General features: G+C 45.8%; 1 protein-coding gene across 5 annotated transcripts in view; it reads left to right on the top strand.

Annotated features, from left to right (window-relative positions):
* The window catches only part of RALGPS2 (Ral GEF with PH domain and SH3 binding motif 2), an 812,647-nt gene that overhangs the window by 770,105 nt on the left and 22,640 nt on the right, over window positions 1-19,902 (top strand). For all 5 annotated transcript variants that reach the window (XM_069231548.1, XM_069231547.1, XM_069231545.1 and 2 more), the window contains one exon: window positions 1,260-1,351. In XM_069231548.1, the coding sequence (XP_069087649.1) occupies window positions 1,260-1,351 (92 nt within the window). The remainder of the gene's footprint in view (window positions 1-1,259; window positions 1,352-19,902) is intronic.

Here is a 19,902-nt window from a genome sequence, read left to right as displayed (position 1 = left end):
CTTTTTGATCTGTGCACCGTTTGATCTTATGCATAGTTGCACTTTGAGACTTTTGTCCTCTAAATGTTCTTTCTCATGGCCATCACTTTTGCACATCACGTCGCTGTTCAGGCATTCTGTTCAGCTGTCTATACAAACTTTATCCCCGGACAGGTTGGTGCATCAGACTTGAGCATCTTTTCTGGCAAAGGTGGTGTCTCCTTTTGATGTGAAGCAGTCCACCACACTCCCCACATCCTCTCTACCACACACCTTTAAGGAGTAGGAGAGGCTACACTGGTTGGATCCTAGGGGAGCCTTATTTTCTACATAGGCAGGATGCTGAAAAACTGGGTGGACAATCAATTGTGTTAGGTTTGCTCGTGCAAAGAAAGGAAAGGCAGTCCAGAAATGGATTTTATCGAGGTGCACTGTCCTTTGTATTAGGTTGCACTTTGCTGTGCCCACAAATAATCCTGAGGTGAAACCAGGGTGAAAGCTTAGACTCCAGCCCTGGCTAGAAGAGATTCAGTGTCTCACAGCTACTAACCTGCTACATGGGCATATCTTCACCAGGCAGTACTGTATCAACTCTTAGTTCCGCAGAGAGGGTTATTTTGCTTCTTAGTCCTGCAGGACCACTGAGTGTAAAGTTCCACACTCACACCCACCACGTTTTAGAGGGTGCTGCTTTGGTACTGATTCTAAAGTGATGAGTATACAGTTAGAAGTGTCCATCAAAATAACTCTGGTAACACTTTTCTGGTGAATAGTCAGTCTAATCACAGATTCCTCACCACTCGCCCACCTCCCATCTTCTGGTAAGTTATAAGGTTCCGAGCTAGAGCCATACACCTTCTGCATCGCAACTGGCCAGTCACACTGCTTCGGAGGGTGCTGAAGTAATGGGTTAATAAACAGACCTCAGTGTACAGTTGTAGCACTTGTCGTCCTTTCCAGAGGTGGGATAAAGCCTTCATGGAGCCTGAAGGCACTACCTGTTGGTGGACGGTAGATATTGAAGAATAACTATCTTGGTCTAGCCAGACAACTAGGAGGATTCTAAAGGTAACGGTTATGTGGTTTCATAGAGGAACCACCAGAAATAATGTTTCAAAGGGTAATTAACTCATTCTTCTTGAACTTGAAATTATTGCTCTTTTCAGTGTTTCCTATCATGCTCCTTCTCGTTCTTTTCACACATGATCTTTCTTCCTCTAATCGGACTTCCCAAACACTCTTTATTCTATTACTACATGGCTTCTTTTTCCACCATACAGGAAACTCCTACAAGTTCCAGGCTGGGAATCGAATGAACGCAATGCTGTGGTTTAAACACCTCAGTGCCGCCTGCCAGAGCAACAGACAGCAGGTGAGTGAGTCAACATGTTTGTAAACTCTTTTGCCAGAGCTGATGAGTTCAGGTTGAAAGGCTTTCATTGTGGGGTTGATGGTGTCAGACATAGAAAAACAATGATTAGCTTGATGAAGGGTTATTTCTGTGATCTTAATCCTATCAAATCCGAGGCTGTTTTTTTAAATCTAGAGAGGGGTGGGAAAAATGTACTTGCAACCTGTTATTGTGGTCAATCACATGCTGTCAGGTTTGAAATAATGCAACTTGTTTTACTTCAAATTCTTTGTTCAATTTTGAGCATGCATGGAAGTACTTGTTATCATGCATCATGAAAACTCACAAAGATTCTGACTTTGGTTGTGTTTTTTTTTTCCTTTTTTGCCATGTAGATAGGAGGTAAATTGTCACTGCTCCATGAAAAAAAACAATGCAGTGAGACAGTACTCTGTGTCTGTTAACTTTTCCTGATTTGCAACTTCATTGAAACCTCAAAAATAAACACAAGCCATGGATAGGTTAGTGGTATACACAGCAAGTCCAATATTCACCTTTAAGTTTTCAAATAATTTGAGACTGACTCTGATGGGGCTGGAATATGAAGAGTAATTTATTTGTGTTAATTTCGGTCATGTTGAACCACATTTGCTATATCTGATGGAGACATCCAGACGCAGATTCCTTACCTTCTAATTCTTCTCCAGGTGCGGGACTGGATCCTGAACATTTTTCCAGCAGTACCTGTGCACGTCAGTAGAGGGCATTGTGACACTCCGTAGCGTCATCATCCACCAGATTTGATGTTGACTGAGTCCATATAATCCCCCTCCTTGACGTCAGTTCCTTCTTTTCCGCGCTGCAATGCAGATCCAGAGTTACTCAGCCCAAGTTGGCCTATCTTGACAAACAATTATTTTGTTGAGGTAACAGTGTGCCATCCCTCCCACCCCCCCTTCAATGGTTTGAATGCTGCCTAGGCAGATAGATTCACTTGTGATGCTAAAATGGCTAAAAAAATTATTGTCTTGTTTCTCTTTGCTATTAACATTGGAGCATTATTTATGCTTCTCTTTCTAGTGTTGTTCTTCTCATGAGAGACTCTCCCTTTACTATGTGGAATAGTGGGCCAAGTGGTATTGGCATTCCCCATCCTTGCATTTTTGCATTTTGTTAGAGAGTACTCTATTGCTGTGCCTCAGCAGCATGGGCTCTTGCCGCAGGTATCTTTGGCACCAGTAGTGCACAGGTGCAAATTCCTTCTTGTGTCTGTGCGAGTCATGCTCATGGTGTTTTTCTTTTGTGCTGCAGTCCTTGCTGTCCTTACACTGCTCCTCGTCACCAGGAAATGTGTAAAACTTTATCACTTAGAGGTAAGGTCCTGTACCTTGGCTGCTACAGACTCCTCTTAGGCTAGAGGCCTTCAGATTTCTTTCTATTTATTCTTAAGACGCCACCATGTGATCTTCTGTGCTGATGGCTATCTTCGATCTTTGGTGGGTAACTGGTTGTTTTTTCGCATGTTCTTTCAACATTATGGTTCTGTCTTGTGGTGGGATTGTTCAAAAGGGGATTGATTTCTCCCTTTAGACCCAGTCTCCCTGTTCGGTTCCTTTCACTCTATTCTTTGAGTGTCATAATGTTTATACTCCTCTGGGGGTAGTTATAACACTTCTGTGCCATTAAGGTTCCTTAATTTATGAGGGTATATTCCCTTTTTCTATGTTCCTCACTCCCTTCGGAAGATGCCTATATACTTTCGTTTACAGAAGGCGATAAACATGTTTTGTTTTTTACTTCTGGTGGTGTAATGTTTTCTATTTCCTGTAGGAACAGTGTTATCTGTAGTGAGCAATTGTTGCTCTTTTATAGGTTGCAACTCCTTTCGTTCCATACTTCAACCAGGTTTCTCACCTGCTGTCTTCTTTTAAGCTTTTGTCATCAGCGACCTGATGAGGACTTCTCAGTAATTTGTTCTTGTGCTTTGATAGTCTCTCTTTTAGTGAGGTGTGTGTGTGATGTCCTCCACACTTTACTTTCTCTTAAATTAGTTCTGTCTTGCTGATTGCTTGGCTCAGGCCTCATGCATTTTTATAACATCATTGTAGTGTCAACTTCGGTCTTGGCCGATATATTATTATTTCTACTTTCCTTTGTCGTTACATTGCCTATTATTTTTCTTTCCACCTATGTGCATCCTGCTTTTGAGATGTCCCAAAGGCGTTCCCGTTTCTCTGGCAGTTTTTTCTTGTAACATTGTTGCCTATCCCAATAGTTGCTGTTGTGACCTTCGCCATGTTCTATTACAGCATTGTTCAGTGCTGCTTCTTCAGAAATGGGTTATTGGTTTTCCCCTTTATCTCTGCTTTTACAGAGCAGCTTTGACAAAAATGATGGTTTTTTTTTTTGATTGGCAAGCGGCTGTAGCTCAGTGGCATTGCCTTTTGATTCTGGGCCCCAATGTTCATGCCGAACACGAGTTCAATTCCACCTTTTGGGCTGGTGGTTTTTGTGCTTATATTTTCTGTTGTCTTCTGACACATGTTTTCCCGCTGCCATGGTAATGCTATTCCCATGGTTTTCAGTGCCTTTATGACTTTAACTTATCCTTTACACAGTTCTTATAGTGGAATATGTTCTTACTCACCTCAACTTCTGAGGGTTTCTATTCTCTTTCTAGACTGGCTTGTTCTAGTCAGTGAACTTTTGCAGAATCAGCTGCTTGCATTATAATCTGCTACACATTGCCCAAGAAACAGCTTCCAGAGGGCTTGCATGTTCATTCTACCAGAGTTAGATCCGAAACCACTGCATTAGAAAGCAGTGTTCCGGTCCTGGATATATACCTGGCAGCAGCGTGGGTTTCCCTGCATACGTTTACCTACGTTACTGTCAGAACAGTCGGGTCCATTGTGACAGCCATGTGTCCTTTCGGACCTTCAGGACTTCCTTGTCTGAAATCAGTCCGCAGACCCTCCTTCAGGGATGGTTTTGCTTAGGTATCTAATTCTAAGATAAGGGATCTACGGATAGATGTCTCTATCAAATGAACAAGTTACTTACTTTGGGTAACGCCTTGTCTTGTAGAGACAGAATCTAGCCGCAGATTCCTTATTGACCCACCCATCCTCCCCGCTTTGCTAACTGATTTCTACGAATAGGGGCTTCATTTCCAGGGGATGCTCTATAAACTGATTTATTTGATCTCAAAATCCCTTCTGTGCATCAAGATGCCTTCATTGGGGAGTCGTAATTGATTAAAACAGAGATATCTCTTTTTTGTGTGCAAGGTTTCTATAAGCAGTTTCTATAAGTGGCTCCACGTTTTGTGCAGAAAACAGTCACAGAAGAAACCGACTTCAGTGAATTTGGGAGGGGATTATATGTACTCTGTCGACGTCATTGCTGCGGTGTCACATGGCCCCCCACTACTGATGTGCAGAGGTACTGCTGGAACACATTTCCAGATCCAGGCTGGCACCTGGGCAAGAATTCTAAGGTAAGGAATATGCGGCTAGAAGAATCATTTCTACGCTATACTCCACACTGCTCACAGACACGATGAGCGACATGTCCGGGGCAAAGACTAAATGGGGCAATGTACTCCCTCAGCTGCTCAGTCAAATCGTGGGTGAAAGCACTACGACAAGTGAAAAATCCCTAGAAACCCCAGATTTCATTACATACAATTTCATTACACACACCACACTTACTTACGTCCTCACTGTATCCAGAGTATGTTTCCCAACACAGAACCGAAATGCTCTTGTTGCTAGTTGTCAGACACTAGTTCTTATCAAAAGGTATGAAAGTGTCCCCTGCTGCAAGTGACATGTCAGGAGATTGTGATCATAACGGCTGAACTTGTGGGGCACATGTTGCTACCTACCCCTGAGTCTTGCCTCCTGGGCCTTCGCCCCAGAGCTAAAGGGGACAGCCAACTACACTGGTTCATAGATCTTTCGTTTGTCATCTTTAAATACAGATAGCCATGACCTGGAAAGCACCCTCAATGCCAGACACAAAACAATAGCTGCTTACACCCCTACTGTGGGCCCAGGCTGAAACCAATATGTTGTACTTGCTATGGTCTAAGGGATTACTCCGAACCGAAGTGGGAAATTGGGACACACATCCTTAACATAGAAGCCAAGAATGACGACCAGTCCCCATGAGGGGGACTGGCTGTAAGATGCCTGTGGTTAACATTAAATTTCCTGCTTCTCCCCTGCGGCATGGGATGCGCCCGGGTGAAAAGCAACGCTGTCTGCGCCTGTCAAAGCCAGGTGAGGCTGGGCTGGGCCCGGCCAGCTCTCTGAGGCCTTGCTTCCTGCGGCACGTGTGAGTTGATCTTGGTCTTTGACCTGCTTTGATTTGAAGAGCTTTTTGTCCTGGTTGCTGTGTGGGCTGTCTGAGACTGTTGTTGAATGCCTGAGACTGTTGTTTTTCTTTGTTCCTTCTCCTTACTACCTCCGTGGGAAAGAAAAAAGTGAACCTGTTAAATACGGTTGACAAACGGTCAAGAACTAGCTAAACGTTTTATCTTTCTTAAACACTGCTGTGGGGGCGTTCACAGAAGAGATTTCCATTGTGGAAGATAAGCTGTTGCTAACGTCCTTGGAGTCAGACTTGTCTAGGGGGGCTATTAGATAATTCTCCTAGGGGTACCCTGGTTGTGAATGCAAAGGACACATGTAGAGCTATGTGCCTCTCTGTACCACAGGACACGCAGGGCAGTATCATACGTAATCATCTTCAGGGGCTAGCTGAATACCCAAAACTATCTGGTGGAGATGGTTGGGGGGTGGGGGTGGAGTTGCCAGGTCCAAATGTAAAAAGTGGGTGTCGCCCACAAACCCCAATCAGGTAATAAATCTTGTAGTGAGTGTAAAAGGGGGACCCTCAGGGCGCTGCTTTAATCAGCCTTTGAAGCCTTTAATGAATGAATTGCCAAGTGTAAAGAAGTTGTGGGTAACATGGGGGACACAGTGGGGTTCATTCGTAATCTTCCAGCAAATATTCTAAGTAAAGTTTCCTCACTGACAACCTTACCCCTGACAATAATAATTTACCCCAGGTGGGCAGTCCCAGCAGGTTTTCTCCTTTCCAATCATTAGGGCATGTAAGGGGTGTGAGGAACCCTAGTAATTTTGAAATCATTTCTATTAGTACTTTAACAACAATACAGGATGTTCAGTCATCAAATGGGGGCATTGTCGGGTGGAAGGATCACCACTGTTAATCATGGCCCTCACTACTAAGAAGGTTGTTCAGGGAGGGCCCTGTATATCGTGGGCAAGTCACCCCTGGGTGTTGCTCCGTGCAATGTGCTTATTCAGCTCCCTCAGGCATCTGCCCCATACGTTATAGTCTTGGCTAATGTCCCATGTTTCGAATAAAATGAATTGGAAAATCATCAGCAACTTAAAAATAAGGATGTACACTGGCTGTCTGGGAGGGTTAATTTCAACATCATACAGTCTCTTTTTGAGGCGATTATAATAACTCTGAGGGTGGAATGGATAGGGAATTCTTCAAAAATTTGCCAAGGGGAATACATTGTTGTGAATTATTGTAATGCTGGCAGATCAGGCTTTATTTTGAACAACCTTATGACCAACGCAGCCATCCACAGTAGAATCAGTGTTTCCTTTGGGGTTCTTTTACAAGCCCATGAACTTGCGGGGGGTTGGGGGGGGAGTGAGCGTGAATTCAAGCCAGGGGAGGAGATAGGGTTGGGAAGCACGGGACCTGGTTGTCAGAACTCCCAGGGCAGAATATCTATTATAGCTTTGAGTAACCACTTTAAACAGCTGAGTCAGCTAAATTACTAAGATTGACTGGGCCTTGATGCTACTAACCTATGCCACACAAGAGTCACCAGCTGATTAAGAGATCTGAAAGTGTTATCGCTGGGTTCATGGTAAAATCTGTGACGAAGGATGGGTTAAGATGCTCAACTCCTATGGTGTGGTATTAGTCTCCAGGAGACGTGGGGCACGCAGGGATCATTTACCTAGACGGCTATGCTACCTACATTTCTAAAGCTATTCCCTCTGTCCGTGGAAGAGCAAGAGAGGGTTTAGCAATGTTATTAAAACTGGATCCGAATTGTAAAATAGAGGTGATCACACCCAATTCGCTCTTTCTACTCCATATTCTCTTCTCCTTTGAAAACAAGTTCAGGATTCTGCCTGTCAGTGTTTTATTTTATTGTGGAATGTAATATTCACAGGGATCATAACCCCCTCTTGGCCACTTTTCAGTGGGGCATGAAGCCGGTAGATATATGTTGTTCTTTCAAGGAACCTGCCATTCTCAAAGATCAGGGGCATAGATTAAATTGGGAAAAGATCATACATGAAGTCTTCAATTCTGGCCTGCTCTCTGTTTGTCATTCTGAACTCAAGATTTGTTTGGACGAGTATGCCTCTGATGACTGTATTGTGACAGCTTTTGACTGCCTGTGTAGGAACATTAACCCTTACTAAGACTGGGGTGGGCACACCTCCACCTCTTTTCGGTGGTTTGATAAGAATTGCTCAAGGGCACTTAAAGAGCAGTTGGCTGGAGATAGAAATGAGATGAAAAAGTCCACAGCATCATACCATTTGGGATTGCAGGGTAAAAAGCAGATACTTAAAGAAAGTGATGTGCAGACAACTGGGGTATTCCAGAACAGTACTGCCTTCTGAAGGGTGATGAATCACCCCCAACAGTCCTAATTCAGGGCTGGGTCAATCATTTCTGAAGTCTGTACTACTGTGAATATACCAACCCTCCTACTCAGACCATCCAATTGGATGCAAGGTTAACGGTGTACTGGGAAGAAGTTAGGAATGCTATTCCCTTCTACCAACTGGTAAGGCACCTGGTCTGACAGGGTTCCTCGTGATCTGTTTAAGTCCTTAGTTGATCTCTGGGCACTCCTCCTTACCTAACACATAAATGCAGCCATTCACTGCCCATTACCTTTGGGTTGGTGTCATTTTGTGATAATGCCAGTGTTTAAGAAGGGGGGTGGAGCAGACACTACTTGTTTCAGACCGGTTTTGTTTGTTGATGCAGAGGTTAAAATCATAGGCCGGGTGATTTTGGAGAGACTTACCCTCTGGGCTAACGAACATGCTATTTTATCTAGTGTTCTGTATGGTTTTAGACCGAGCTGGGGTGTGCGATGGAGCAGAATCTTAATTTGCATATGTTAGTATCCATATACACAAGAGCAAAAACGGGTCTGTGTGCATTTGGTTTTCTTGGATCTCAGCTTTCAGTGGGGTTCACAGAGCCAAGCTCTGGGCTGAGCTGGGGTCCAAGGGGAAGAATGTATAATGGAACAAAGCATGCGCCAACCACGCATGCTGAAACAGCGCGGTCAGAACAACAACCGTGTTGTTTCCACAAATGCCTTTACCACGCATGCCTGTACAATGATTTTTCGTTGCAAAGACATGGCTAGTAAAGGCATGTGCGGAACGGCGTGCTTGGTTTTCTCATGCCACCCCCCCACACACCCTCACTAAAAATACAACTACCCCGATACCCCCCATCCACCCTGAGCTCTAAAACCTTCCTCAACTCCTCACCTGCCCTAAAAACAACTGTCCCCACTCCCAAAAATAAGACTACCCGCCCCTAAAAACAAAATTACCCCGACCCCCCCCACAACCAACTACCTCGATTCCCCCCACCCCACCCCCAAAAACCAAGCTAGCCGACCCCCAACCCCCAAAAACCAAGCTAGCCTGACCCCCACAAACACTAACTACCCGACCCCCACCCCAAAGTGAAACTACCCCGATCCCACACCCCCAAAAACCTAACTACCTCGATCCCCCACCCACAAAAACCTAACTACCTCGATCCCAAACCCCCAAAAAACCCAAACTACACCGACCCCCCACATCCCGCCCCCAAAAACCAACGACCCCCACCCCAAAAACCAACGACCCACCCCCAAAAACCAAACTACCCCAACCCCCACTCCCAAAAACCAACGACCCCTACCCCAAAAAAATTACCCGATCCCCCACCCAAAAAACAAAACTACCCCGACCCCCACCCCCAAAAACACTAACTACCCCGACACCCACCCCCAAAAACACTAACTACCCCGACCCCCGCCACCCCCAAAAACACTAACTACCCCGACCCCAAAAACACTAACTACCCCGACCCCCACCCCATAAAAACACTACCCTGATCCCCCACCCCCAAAAACCAAACTACCCCGATCCCCACCCCCAAAAACCAAACTACCCTGATGCCCCCACCCCCAAAAACCACACTACCCGACCCCCACCTCCAAAAAAAAAAACTACCCGACCCCATCCCAAAAAACAAAAGTACCCTGAACCCCCACCCCTAAAAGCATAACTGCACCGATTTCCCCCCCCCCCCCCCCCCCCACCCATAAAAAACAGAACTACCCCAATCCTACCCCCCCCCCCCCAACCCTGGCCTTAAAAAAAAACTACCCTGACCACCCCCCACCCAAAGCCCTTAATCCAACCCCCACCCCTAAAAACTACCCCCCAACCCTGTCCCAGCTCCACTTAACTGACCACGTCCTCTCCTGATGTGGACTCCCTTTTTCTCTGCCGTAACCATGCATGTGCGTTGTTCAGCACATGCATGGTTAAGGCAAAGAAAAAGGGAGTCGTTAACGCAAGTGTGGTTCCGCTTGTGTTAACGATGTTGTGGTTCTGGAGTCATTCCGAATGTTCCCCCACGGGCATTGATCCTGCTCTCATTGCATTTTTTGAGAGATCTTTATAATGGCCTCACAGCATTGGTGAGGTATAGTCCGAGTGGGGATTACGCACTAAGAGAGGGATGCATCCTGGCTCCTTTCTTTTTATTTTGTACATAATTCACCTTGAGCGTGTATTATCTGAATATGGGCTTGATGTCAAGAGTGTGGGAGGTAAATCAGTCCCCTCCCTCTTATATGCAGATGATGCTGTCCTCATTGCACACACACACACACAGCAAGGAGTCGTCAGCGCCTTCTAGACCTTTTTATTGATTTTTATGGATAGCTTCAACTTGTCAACTAATAAAAAATAAAAAAATCCATTGTCATGGTGGTGAGCATCAAGAATATTAAAACGCAAAGGCTTATGGCCAGACCATAAGCAGGGTGGAACATTTTTCCTACTTGGACTTTTTACTTGCTTCATGTCTTAGTTGGAATCCCCTGATAAAGAATATAGTGAGCTTTAAGACTGCTATATTTAGCTTAAAAGTCTTCTTGTGTTGATTGGGACAAAAGCCAGTTAAAATATTGTTAGATGTTTTCAAAGCTTAGTGCGCCCCTGTAGCTAGCTTTGCATGCAAAATTTGGAGATATGCTTGCATCTATTGTTCCGGTTCAGGTAGCAGAAGATGTTTGAGGGACCTAAGTATAGCGCAGCGCATCCCTTCAGAGACTGTACATGAAGAGCAGGGAATTGGATACAAATCAGACTTTATGACCCTCTGCCCTCATTCACTCTTGTTCTCAGTCTGGCTGAAGGAGGAGTTAAAGCTAAATAAGCTAATTATTTGTGACTGCTTCGGCCTGGATAACATGCTACATATTCCATGCCTTCATTATATCATTTATAATCTTAAAATCTGGGGAGACCAGAGCTTTTCCTTGATCAGGGTCGCATTGTCAAAGAAGATATTGCTTGGTTGAAGCAGGCGTTCTCTCTCAGGCTGGTAGCAGAGCAGAGCATGAGGCCTCTGCTTTAACCAAGCAGTTGTTGCACCTCTATAATGATGAATTTGGTGAGTGATATTGAACCTTACCTTTATATTGAGATGCCTAACCACCATCGCCGGTTGTTGACTTACTTTAGACTAGGTGTATTCCATCAGCTAATTTTTCCAGGTGGTGTTTGGGACAAAAAGTCCAATATACTTGTATTCATGTGTGATAACACCTCAGGTTGGGACACCCTGCACAATGAACTTAAAACAGGCGAGACCCACGTTTTTATACCTGCAGCTTTTACCATCGTCTAAAATATGTTTTTATGTGACACGGTTTTCATCAGGAGTTTTGAGCTCAAGACAATAAAACCCCTGTTAGCTTGTGGTACTTTTTTTGTTTTTTTGTTTTTTTTGGATTTGTAATTTGGGATCACTTCTCACACATGTATTCTTTCGAAACACTTTTCTAAACGTATACTCTTGTTATGCTATCTTCCTTCCGAACATTTTTATTAATTATACTGATTCTCATCTTTTGCACTATGTATTATTGATATCTTTTATTGTTGTGTGATGTATCTATGGTCAGCACACTTATAATCTTTCTTCAAAAATCAAATAAAGTTTATACGATCATGATTAAATCTATTAGTATCTTTAAAGCTGATGATCTTATTAATATTGTATAGTTTAAAAACAAGGGTTTTTAGAAATGTCTTAATACATTTTACAACCCAATATAAAATACATGGATATATATATTTAGTTTTCAATGGACACACGTTACCCATTGTAGGAAGCTGGCTCTGTACATACTATATCAAAATGAGATATAGTGTGCACAGAGTCCAGGGGTTCCCCAGAGGCTAAAGTAGATAATACTGATGCTCTCTTTTGTGGTAGTGTGGTTGAGCAGTTAAGCTTACCAGAGGGTAGTGCAGAGCATTTGTTGTACACACACAGGCAATAAATGAAGCACACGCTCAATTACTAACTTCAGGCCAATTGTTTTTATAAAGCAAAAATATGGGTAAGTGTGGATAACAGGAGCTCCCAGCTCAACATGTCAATGGCATGGCATATATCTAAAGATAGGCAGCCTGTGTGTGGGTGTTTTTCACGCGAACTATGCATAACGTGGAATAAGAGGCGTGTATTAAGGGAATTGTTATGGTTTGGTACAAAGCCGTTTTGATCAGTATGCAGTATTTGTAGTAGGTGTGGAAGAAGTCGCTTTGCTAGGATTTTGCTTTAAATTTTGTATTCTGTATTCTGGAGAGACAGAGGTCTGTACGAGGTCCACTCAAGTGGTGGTTTATCTGGTTTCAGTAAAGATGTAACCACAGCTTGCCTGGTTGTGAGGGGCAATTGTCCCACCTGTAGCGAGTGATTATATAATTTCAACAGCTGTGGAGCTAGTTTGTGTATATAGATATAAAATTCAATAGGCAATCAATCGGATTGTGGCATCTTACTACGTGCTCAAACTGCACCCTTGATTTCTTCCAATGTAAGGTCTGCTCCCATCTCCTTGCGAACCTGTGGTGTTATCTGGGGTATCTGGGATAGAATAACCTTATTCAGGTATTCTATCAGGAGTGTGTCAGGAGGCGATGTGGGGGGCTGTGTAAAGATCAGCATAAAAGTCTCTAAACACTGTATTTATGCCCAGTTGCGTACTCACCACTTCTTACGTTTCAGAGTGAATGGCGAGAATCAGGGTTGGGGGAGAAGTGGGGTGTACTAATCGTGCCAGTAGTGCACTGTATTTGTCTGCTTCAGTGTGTGTCTGTTGTATATATACCTTATAATCGATTAATCTTAAGCGCTGTAGGTGCTCCACATGTGGCATCCTAGCCTCCTGTAATGTCATCGGAACTGCCTCCCCCCGGCCTCCGTCTGCTCAGCACTAGCCATTGATGTTTCTACTTCTTTAAGGGCTCGCATTATTTTGATACGCGCACCTATTAACTTGCCAGCGGATGTCCCCCAAATCACCACTTTGAAAGCTTCCCATTCATGTATTAATGAGGTGGCCATTCCTGTATTTAAAAAAAATAATTATGTATAGTCTGTGATAGCGTTTTCTGAAAAGGTGCATCTTCTAAATAAGTAGGCTGTAGTCTCCAGGTGGGTATTGGCGTCAGGATTCTACCCCATTGCAACATCAGTTCTAGGGGGTTGTGGTCAGATAAAATCTTAGGGAGCTAGTTGGTGTGAGTTATAGTAGGCAGCAGCTGCGGGGAACACAGAAATCTGTCTATGCATGTATGTAACTTGTGGGGATATGAGTAAAAAGTGTTCACTTAGTCCTATATTTCTGATGCACCAGGCATCTTCTAGGGACCAGCCCGATACCCACTGTTGTAGGGCACTGCTCGCTATGTTATTGTCGCACCATGTAGTGGGGGATGGGAGCAGTCCAGGGTCATATCCAGTACTGTATTAAAATCTCCTCCTAGTAGCCATGGGCAATGCTCCCAGTCTCTAAGTATCACTGTTAAACGTTCCCAAAAGGTATCTTGGTCTGTGTTAGGGGCATAAATACAACCCAGGACCACTGGGTCCCCATCCAGTTTGCCCTTGACTAATACATATCTACCCTGTGTATCGATATGTGTGACTTGAGCCTCGATGGGAACCCTGGCCCTAATCCAAATAGCAGTGCCTCTAGCGTATCCCGAGTATGACGTATTAAAAAACTGTCGCCTCTATCTCTTCTGCAAGCGAAGCGCCTCTGATGCGAGAAAATGTGTTTCTTGGAGGAATACTATCTGCACCTGTCTTCAATGTAATTGGGCTAGTATTCTATGCCTTTGATGTAATGTGCCTAGGCCCCAGACATTCCAGGTCAGCATTGTATAAGAAGTCATTACCGCCTTTGTTGTGTCAGCAACTTAGATCAGCCCCAACAGAGCCTCTTTTCAAGGGTATGAGAGCCACTCCTATTTTTAGTAAATCTGAGCGGTTTGGTCTAAAAGGTATATGCAACTAAAGATTGCGTGCCAACTGTGGAGTCATAGAGGGAGATAGTGCCATGCTCCCCACTTCAGAGTCAGAGCCACCCTCCGGTGATGTATCCACGCTGTCTTGAGCTGCACCATCGCGCAGCTGCAAAGCGGACCGAAGCGCCTCCAGGCGGCCTAGCAGAGCCTGCTGTGAGGAGGGCAGAAGTCTGCTAGCCCTCTTGGGAGCTCTAGTTGGTCCAGGCCGCAGTCTGCGTCGCCTCCTCTGGGGTCTCAGGAGCTCCCATGCCTCTCCACTGAGTTTGTTGAAATCAGGAAAGGTGGTATCAAGCCATGCATGCGCCATGTCTGGCGAGTAAAAAAAATTACTTTCTTGTCATGCTGAATGCGTAAGTAACTCCAACAGTTCTCAAATCACTTTTGATGGCTTGGGAAAGAGGCTCGTCTCTTTTGTACTGCTGCTGTATAATGTGGAAACAATGAGATTTTTGTGTTGTTGAACTAAATTGGCACCTTTACTCAGGCGGCTCCAAGCAGCAAATCCTGGTCACGAACATTTAACATTTTTGAGACAGTGCGTTGTGTCGGCCGCCCGGAGCAGGTTTTTTCATCAGTACTCTGTGGGCTCTTTCCACTACAAATATATCTGAGAGTCCCTCTGAGGCTACCACCGTCCAGAGCCAGTTCTCAATATACTGTGTTGGCACATGCCCTTCCGTTCTGTCCGGGAGCCCCAGGATGCGAACATTGTTCCTACAGGCACACCCTTCAGCATCCTTGGCCTTCTACCGCAGGAGCTTCATTTGTTGTGTTATCTTTTTGATCTCTGTATCCTGGGACGTGCAGGCCCGCTCTAAGATGGCAAGTTTGACCTCATTGCTTTTGACTGTCCACTAACTTACAGTGTTCATCTTTAATGAAGGATACTTCTGTGGTAAGAGCTCCTATTTTCTGTTCGATGGCCATTCAGGACTCCGATATCTCACAAAAAATCAGGTCTAATTTGTCCTGGGGTGGTTCCTGTGCTGTGGGGGGTATACAAGACAGGGAAACTTGAGTCATGGAATCACCAGAAGGCGACAAACAGGAGGGTGCTCAGGAACTCTTCTCATCAGGTTTTTCCTTTAGATTTCCCCATCTACGCTACAGCGAAATCCTCAGATGGCATATGCCATTTATTGGTTATAAGTGTCACCACCAACAGTGGGTGGCCGGTCACTGCCTGCAGAAGATTGGTGGAGTCAAGGAGCTGGTGCATAATCCCCCACTCGCCACAGCTGTTAACCGCCCTACTAGTTTTTGCAATTTCACAGGAAGTAGATGCTTTAATCAGTATTCACCACCTGAGTCGTATTTTCTCAGATATAGTTACCGGCAGGGAGTATCGTGTTGGCCCTTAGCACATTTTCCTCCACACCACACAACTCTGTATCTAGCCCTGAGGAATACTGTCAGGATTGTGAGTGCCACCCTGCCTACCATCGCGACCATGCTCTGGTCTGCATGGGCCTTGGTGCTAAAACGGCCTGCGTGCCTTGTAAATTCAAATGCTTTTCCATCTGTGCCCTGCAACACTCCGCCGGCAAAGCCGTTGGCCCCTTACCCCCGAGAGGCCCCAACCAGGCCTCTCCGAGAAACAATCAAATCCGCAGAGCAGCGTTGTGGTTCACAGGCCTTACGTATCCCGTCAGAAGCGCAGAGCGGGCACTGGAAAGGACTGACCCATATGTTCCCGCCAACACCATTTGTTATGCCTCATTGGAATCTCAGTTTTGTTCTCACTTTTCTTATGTACACTCATTTGAGCCAATGCACCTTTTTGATAGCTCACCTTAAAGACAGAGTTCATCATAACAATTAAATCATCTTATCTCATGAGTTATCTTATATGCAGTCTTTCCAGCAACCATATACCACCTTCTTTCTGGACAAACTAATGCCTAGGTCTAAAGCAGCATACATTCTCTAAAGTTGTCACACATTTCCACGTAGAGCAGTCCATTACCCTGCCAGCTCTTTCCTCGCCACACCTCATCCATTTAAGAAGGAAGAGAGGTGTCTTCATCTAGATCAAAAGAGAGCTCTGAGTGTTTACATTTATTGTACGAAGGACAATCAGCTGTTTGTGGGATACTCGAGAGTGAAAAAAGGAAAAGCTGTGCAAAACGGAACCATCTGGAGTTGGATTGTCCTTTGCATCAAAATCTGGTATGGATTGGACAGGAAACAGCCTCCTTAAGGCCTAAATGCTCATTGTACCAGAGCAAAAGCTGCTACCATTGAAGTAGTGCACAATGTGCCAGTCTTGGACATCTGCCAGGCTGCTAAGTGGGCAGTAGATCGCATGTTCACAAATCATTGTTGTCTGTATAGTCAGGAGCACTCACCTCCTTCTGCTTGCTCCTCTGGTGGGGAATCTGTGATGTCCGCATGCTTCGCGGTGCGCTAACATCACAGATGGACCGTAGTGAGGGAGTAGGAGGATTTTGTGAGTCCCCTCCTGTTCGTTTAAAAAAGCCTCCGGTGCATGCACAGGAGGATCCTTCCCAGCCCTCCCCAGTGTCAACCAGTAGCCAACGGATACAATGGGGGTGGGTGAGGATGTCAACCATTGGCCGGCACCCGCACTTATAGGTTAAAAGGACAAAAAGAAAGATTTACTGTCTAGAACATTTCAAGTCCCGTTTTGGGCCATTCATATGCGTAGCAAAACACTAACCAGGCCCCATTCCCAGTGTTCTTTCCCTAAAACTGTACCTTTCTTTCAACAATTTGTCCAACCCTGGCACACAGTTAAGTCCCTTGTAAAAGGAACCCATGGTACCAAGGGAATGTCTCTAAGGGCTGTAGTGTGTATTATGCCATCCTAGGGGACCCCTCACCAAGCACACACACACACTGCCTTGCATCTTGTGTGTGCTGGTGAGGATGAAAAGACAAAGTCGACATGACACCCCTCTCAGGGTGCCATGCCTACAAATCACTGCCTGTGGCATAGGTAAGTCACCCCGCTAGCAGGCCTTACAGCCCCAAGGCAGGGTGCCCTTTACCACAGGTGAGGGCATAGCTTCATGAGCAATATGTCCCTACAGTGTCAAAGTCTATTCTTAGAGCTGCAGCCCACCTGCCTTGAAGAAACTGACACCCAGTGAAGCTACGTTCAGCAAGCGGCTCTCCTCCCTGTCTGACCGGTGGTGTGCCCAAGATACGCCCCTGGACCTCACCTGCAGCCTCTAAGTAACCCCCGGGGTCTCCTTATAGACCAGCATTGGAAACCCGATGTCCTGTTTGCACCTGCACCCGGCCGCCCCTACGCCGCTGAGGGTGTGTGTTTGGTGCCTACTTGTGGCTTCTCCAGTGCTCCTTCAAACCCCCTTGGTCTGCCCTCCGAGCCGCGGGTACCTACGTGCAGACAGGCCTGATTCCAAGTACGCCCTATCTCCATAGGAGCCCATGTTAAATTTGCTCAACTTTGACCTCTGCACCCGGCCGGCCCCGTTTTGCTGGTGGTGGGTGTTTGGGGTTAACTTGAACCCCAACCAGTGGACCTAAAACCCGGAGACTCAAACTGTTAGTGTTGTACTTACCTGTGAAACGATCTAACATTTCTTCCCCCCACAGGAACTGTTTCTGAAAATTGCAGTGTCCATTTTAAAAACGATTATTGCCAATAATTCAAGAACTGTATAACTTATCAATTTCAAACAAACTACTGTTGATACATATGTGAAATACGAATCTATTGAAGTACTTACCTGCAACTTGAATCTTGTGGTTCTAAAAATTAAGTGAACATTTTTGCTATATAAAAATCATTGGTCTGGAGTTAAGTCATTGAGCGTGTGCTTCTTCTGTTGTCTGTGTGTGTGCAACAAATGCTTTGCACTACCCTCTGATAAGCCTAACTGCTCGACCACACTACCACAAAAGAGAGCATTAGTATTATCTACTTTAGCCTCTGTTAAGCCACTAGGGAACCCCTGGACTCTGTGCACACTATGGCCCTCATTATGAACACAGCGGTAAAAACCGCAGTGTTCATGCTGACGGTCAAAACACTGACCACCAGCGTCCGCGGATCCCCGCTGGCTGTATTAGGAACATTCCTATGGGCTGGCGGGCAGAAACATTGTTTCCACCTGCCAGCCCACAGGAAGGCCTGGCCGGGCCATTGACGACGGCTCCACAGATCACTGCCTGCACGATGGGGCACTGCACCGGGCCCCTGCACTGCCCATGCCATGCCAAGTGCATGGGCAGTGCAGGGGCACTCAGGGGTGCCCCGGTGCATCCCTTCCGCCAGCCTTTCCCTGGCGGCTTTCCCTGGTGGCTGAGGAAACATTATCTGAGGGGCATCACCGCTGCCCTGTCGGATAATGTTTCCGACCGCTGCCAGGCTGCCTGATGGGAGGCAGCCTGGCGGTGAGTGAGGGCTGCCGATGGCGGCCCTCATGGGGTTCATTAAGTGGCGGTCTGGCCCGCCATGCCGGCTGGCGGTTTTACCCACCACCACCGGCATGGCGGGCCACACCGCCATGTTCATAATGACGCCTGTATCTCACTTTGATATAGTATATGCAGATCCAGCTTCCTACAATATCTTTTTATCTGATAGACTTCTAGTTGCATATTCCCTACCTTTAAATTCTTACCAGGCGGTTGACTGGATCTGGAAGATTTTCATGAGCAGTACCCCTTTCATTGATTGCCTCCACGTCCATCATCCACACTGGAGATGATGTTGCAGTTCCTATATAGGCTTCAGCAAGCGCTGATCCGAAAAGGGCTACCCCTCAATCACTTTTTGAGTGGCTTTTTCTTTTACTTTTTGTTGGGCATTTTTCAAGTGTTTTTTCCTGGTGTGTTGAGGTTGTCCTCCAGAAAGACCGACCTCAAGACCTGTGGAGCCTGTCATAATGCGATTTCCGTGACAGATCCACAGTTCATATGATTTGGTGCCTGGAGCACGACCACGGCCCGAAGTCATGGTCCGCCAGTCGGGCCATGCATCTGAAGGTTTTGAGGGAGCAGTCCCTGAAGTTGATGGGAGCCAGACGATCGACTCCGTGCAAGTCGAGATCTTGGTCAAGAAGAATGTCACAGGATCAATTGTGGAGTCCTCCATAGTCGTTGTCCGACTCAGTCTTCGGGGTGATCGGGGTTAGATCTGTTTGCCGCCACAGAGAACGTGCAATGTCAGCAGCTTTGCATGTTGAAGTTTTCAAGGTGGCAATCTCTCAGATGCTTTCGTCTTGAGTGGAATGCGGGACTCCTTTAAGCCTTTCTTGCCCATACCACTTCTGCCCAGAGTTCTCAAGAAGGTCAGGAACGCCTGGGCCCAAGTAATCCTTGTGGCTCCAGACTGGGAACGGGGAGTCTGGTATCCTGAGCTGCTGAGCATGTCCATCAATACTCAAATCATACTTCCCCTTTGAGAGGATCTTCTGTCGCAGCCGCAGGGTAGGTTTCTGCACCCGAACCTGTCCACTATCCTCTTCCTTGCGTGGAGATTGAGCGACAACAGTTGACCGCTTTTGAATTTCCTCCTGAAGTCTGTAATATAATCTTGGCAACCAGCTGTCCCTACACCAAACTGTATATGCCTGTCTTTGGAAGAACTTTTTAGCAAGGTGCACAGACAGGTCTGTTGACCTCCTTTCTGCTGCTGTCCCTGAGGTCCTGTTTATCCTTTCTCTGGCCCAGCAGGGCCCTGCTGTGGCCACTCTTAAAGGTTATTTGTCTTCTGTTTCTGTTTTTTGAGGTTGCCTGATCAACCTTCTTTCTTTGTACATAGGTTCTTCAAAAGTCTTGCACATCTCTTTCCTCCATCCCCATTCGTTATGCCCCAATGGGATCTAAATTTGGTTCTGACATTTCTGATCTGTGCTCTTTTTAAAGCCTCACCAT

Source organism: Pleurodeles waltl, chromosome 4_2 (genome assembly GCF_031143425.1).
Source record: "Pleurodeles waltl isolate 20211129_DDA chromosome 4_2, aPleWal1.hap1.20221129, whole genome shotgun sequence".
Taxonomy (NCBI): Eukaryota; Metazoa; Chordata; class Amphibia; order Caudata; family Salamandridae; genus Pleurodeles; species Pleurodeles waltl.
Note: the sequence above shows the minus strand (reverse complement) of the source record. Positions and strands in the feature narration are given on the sequence as shown.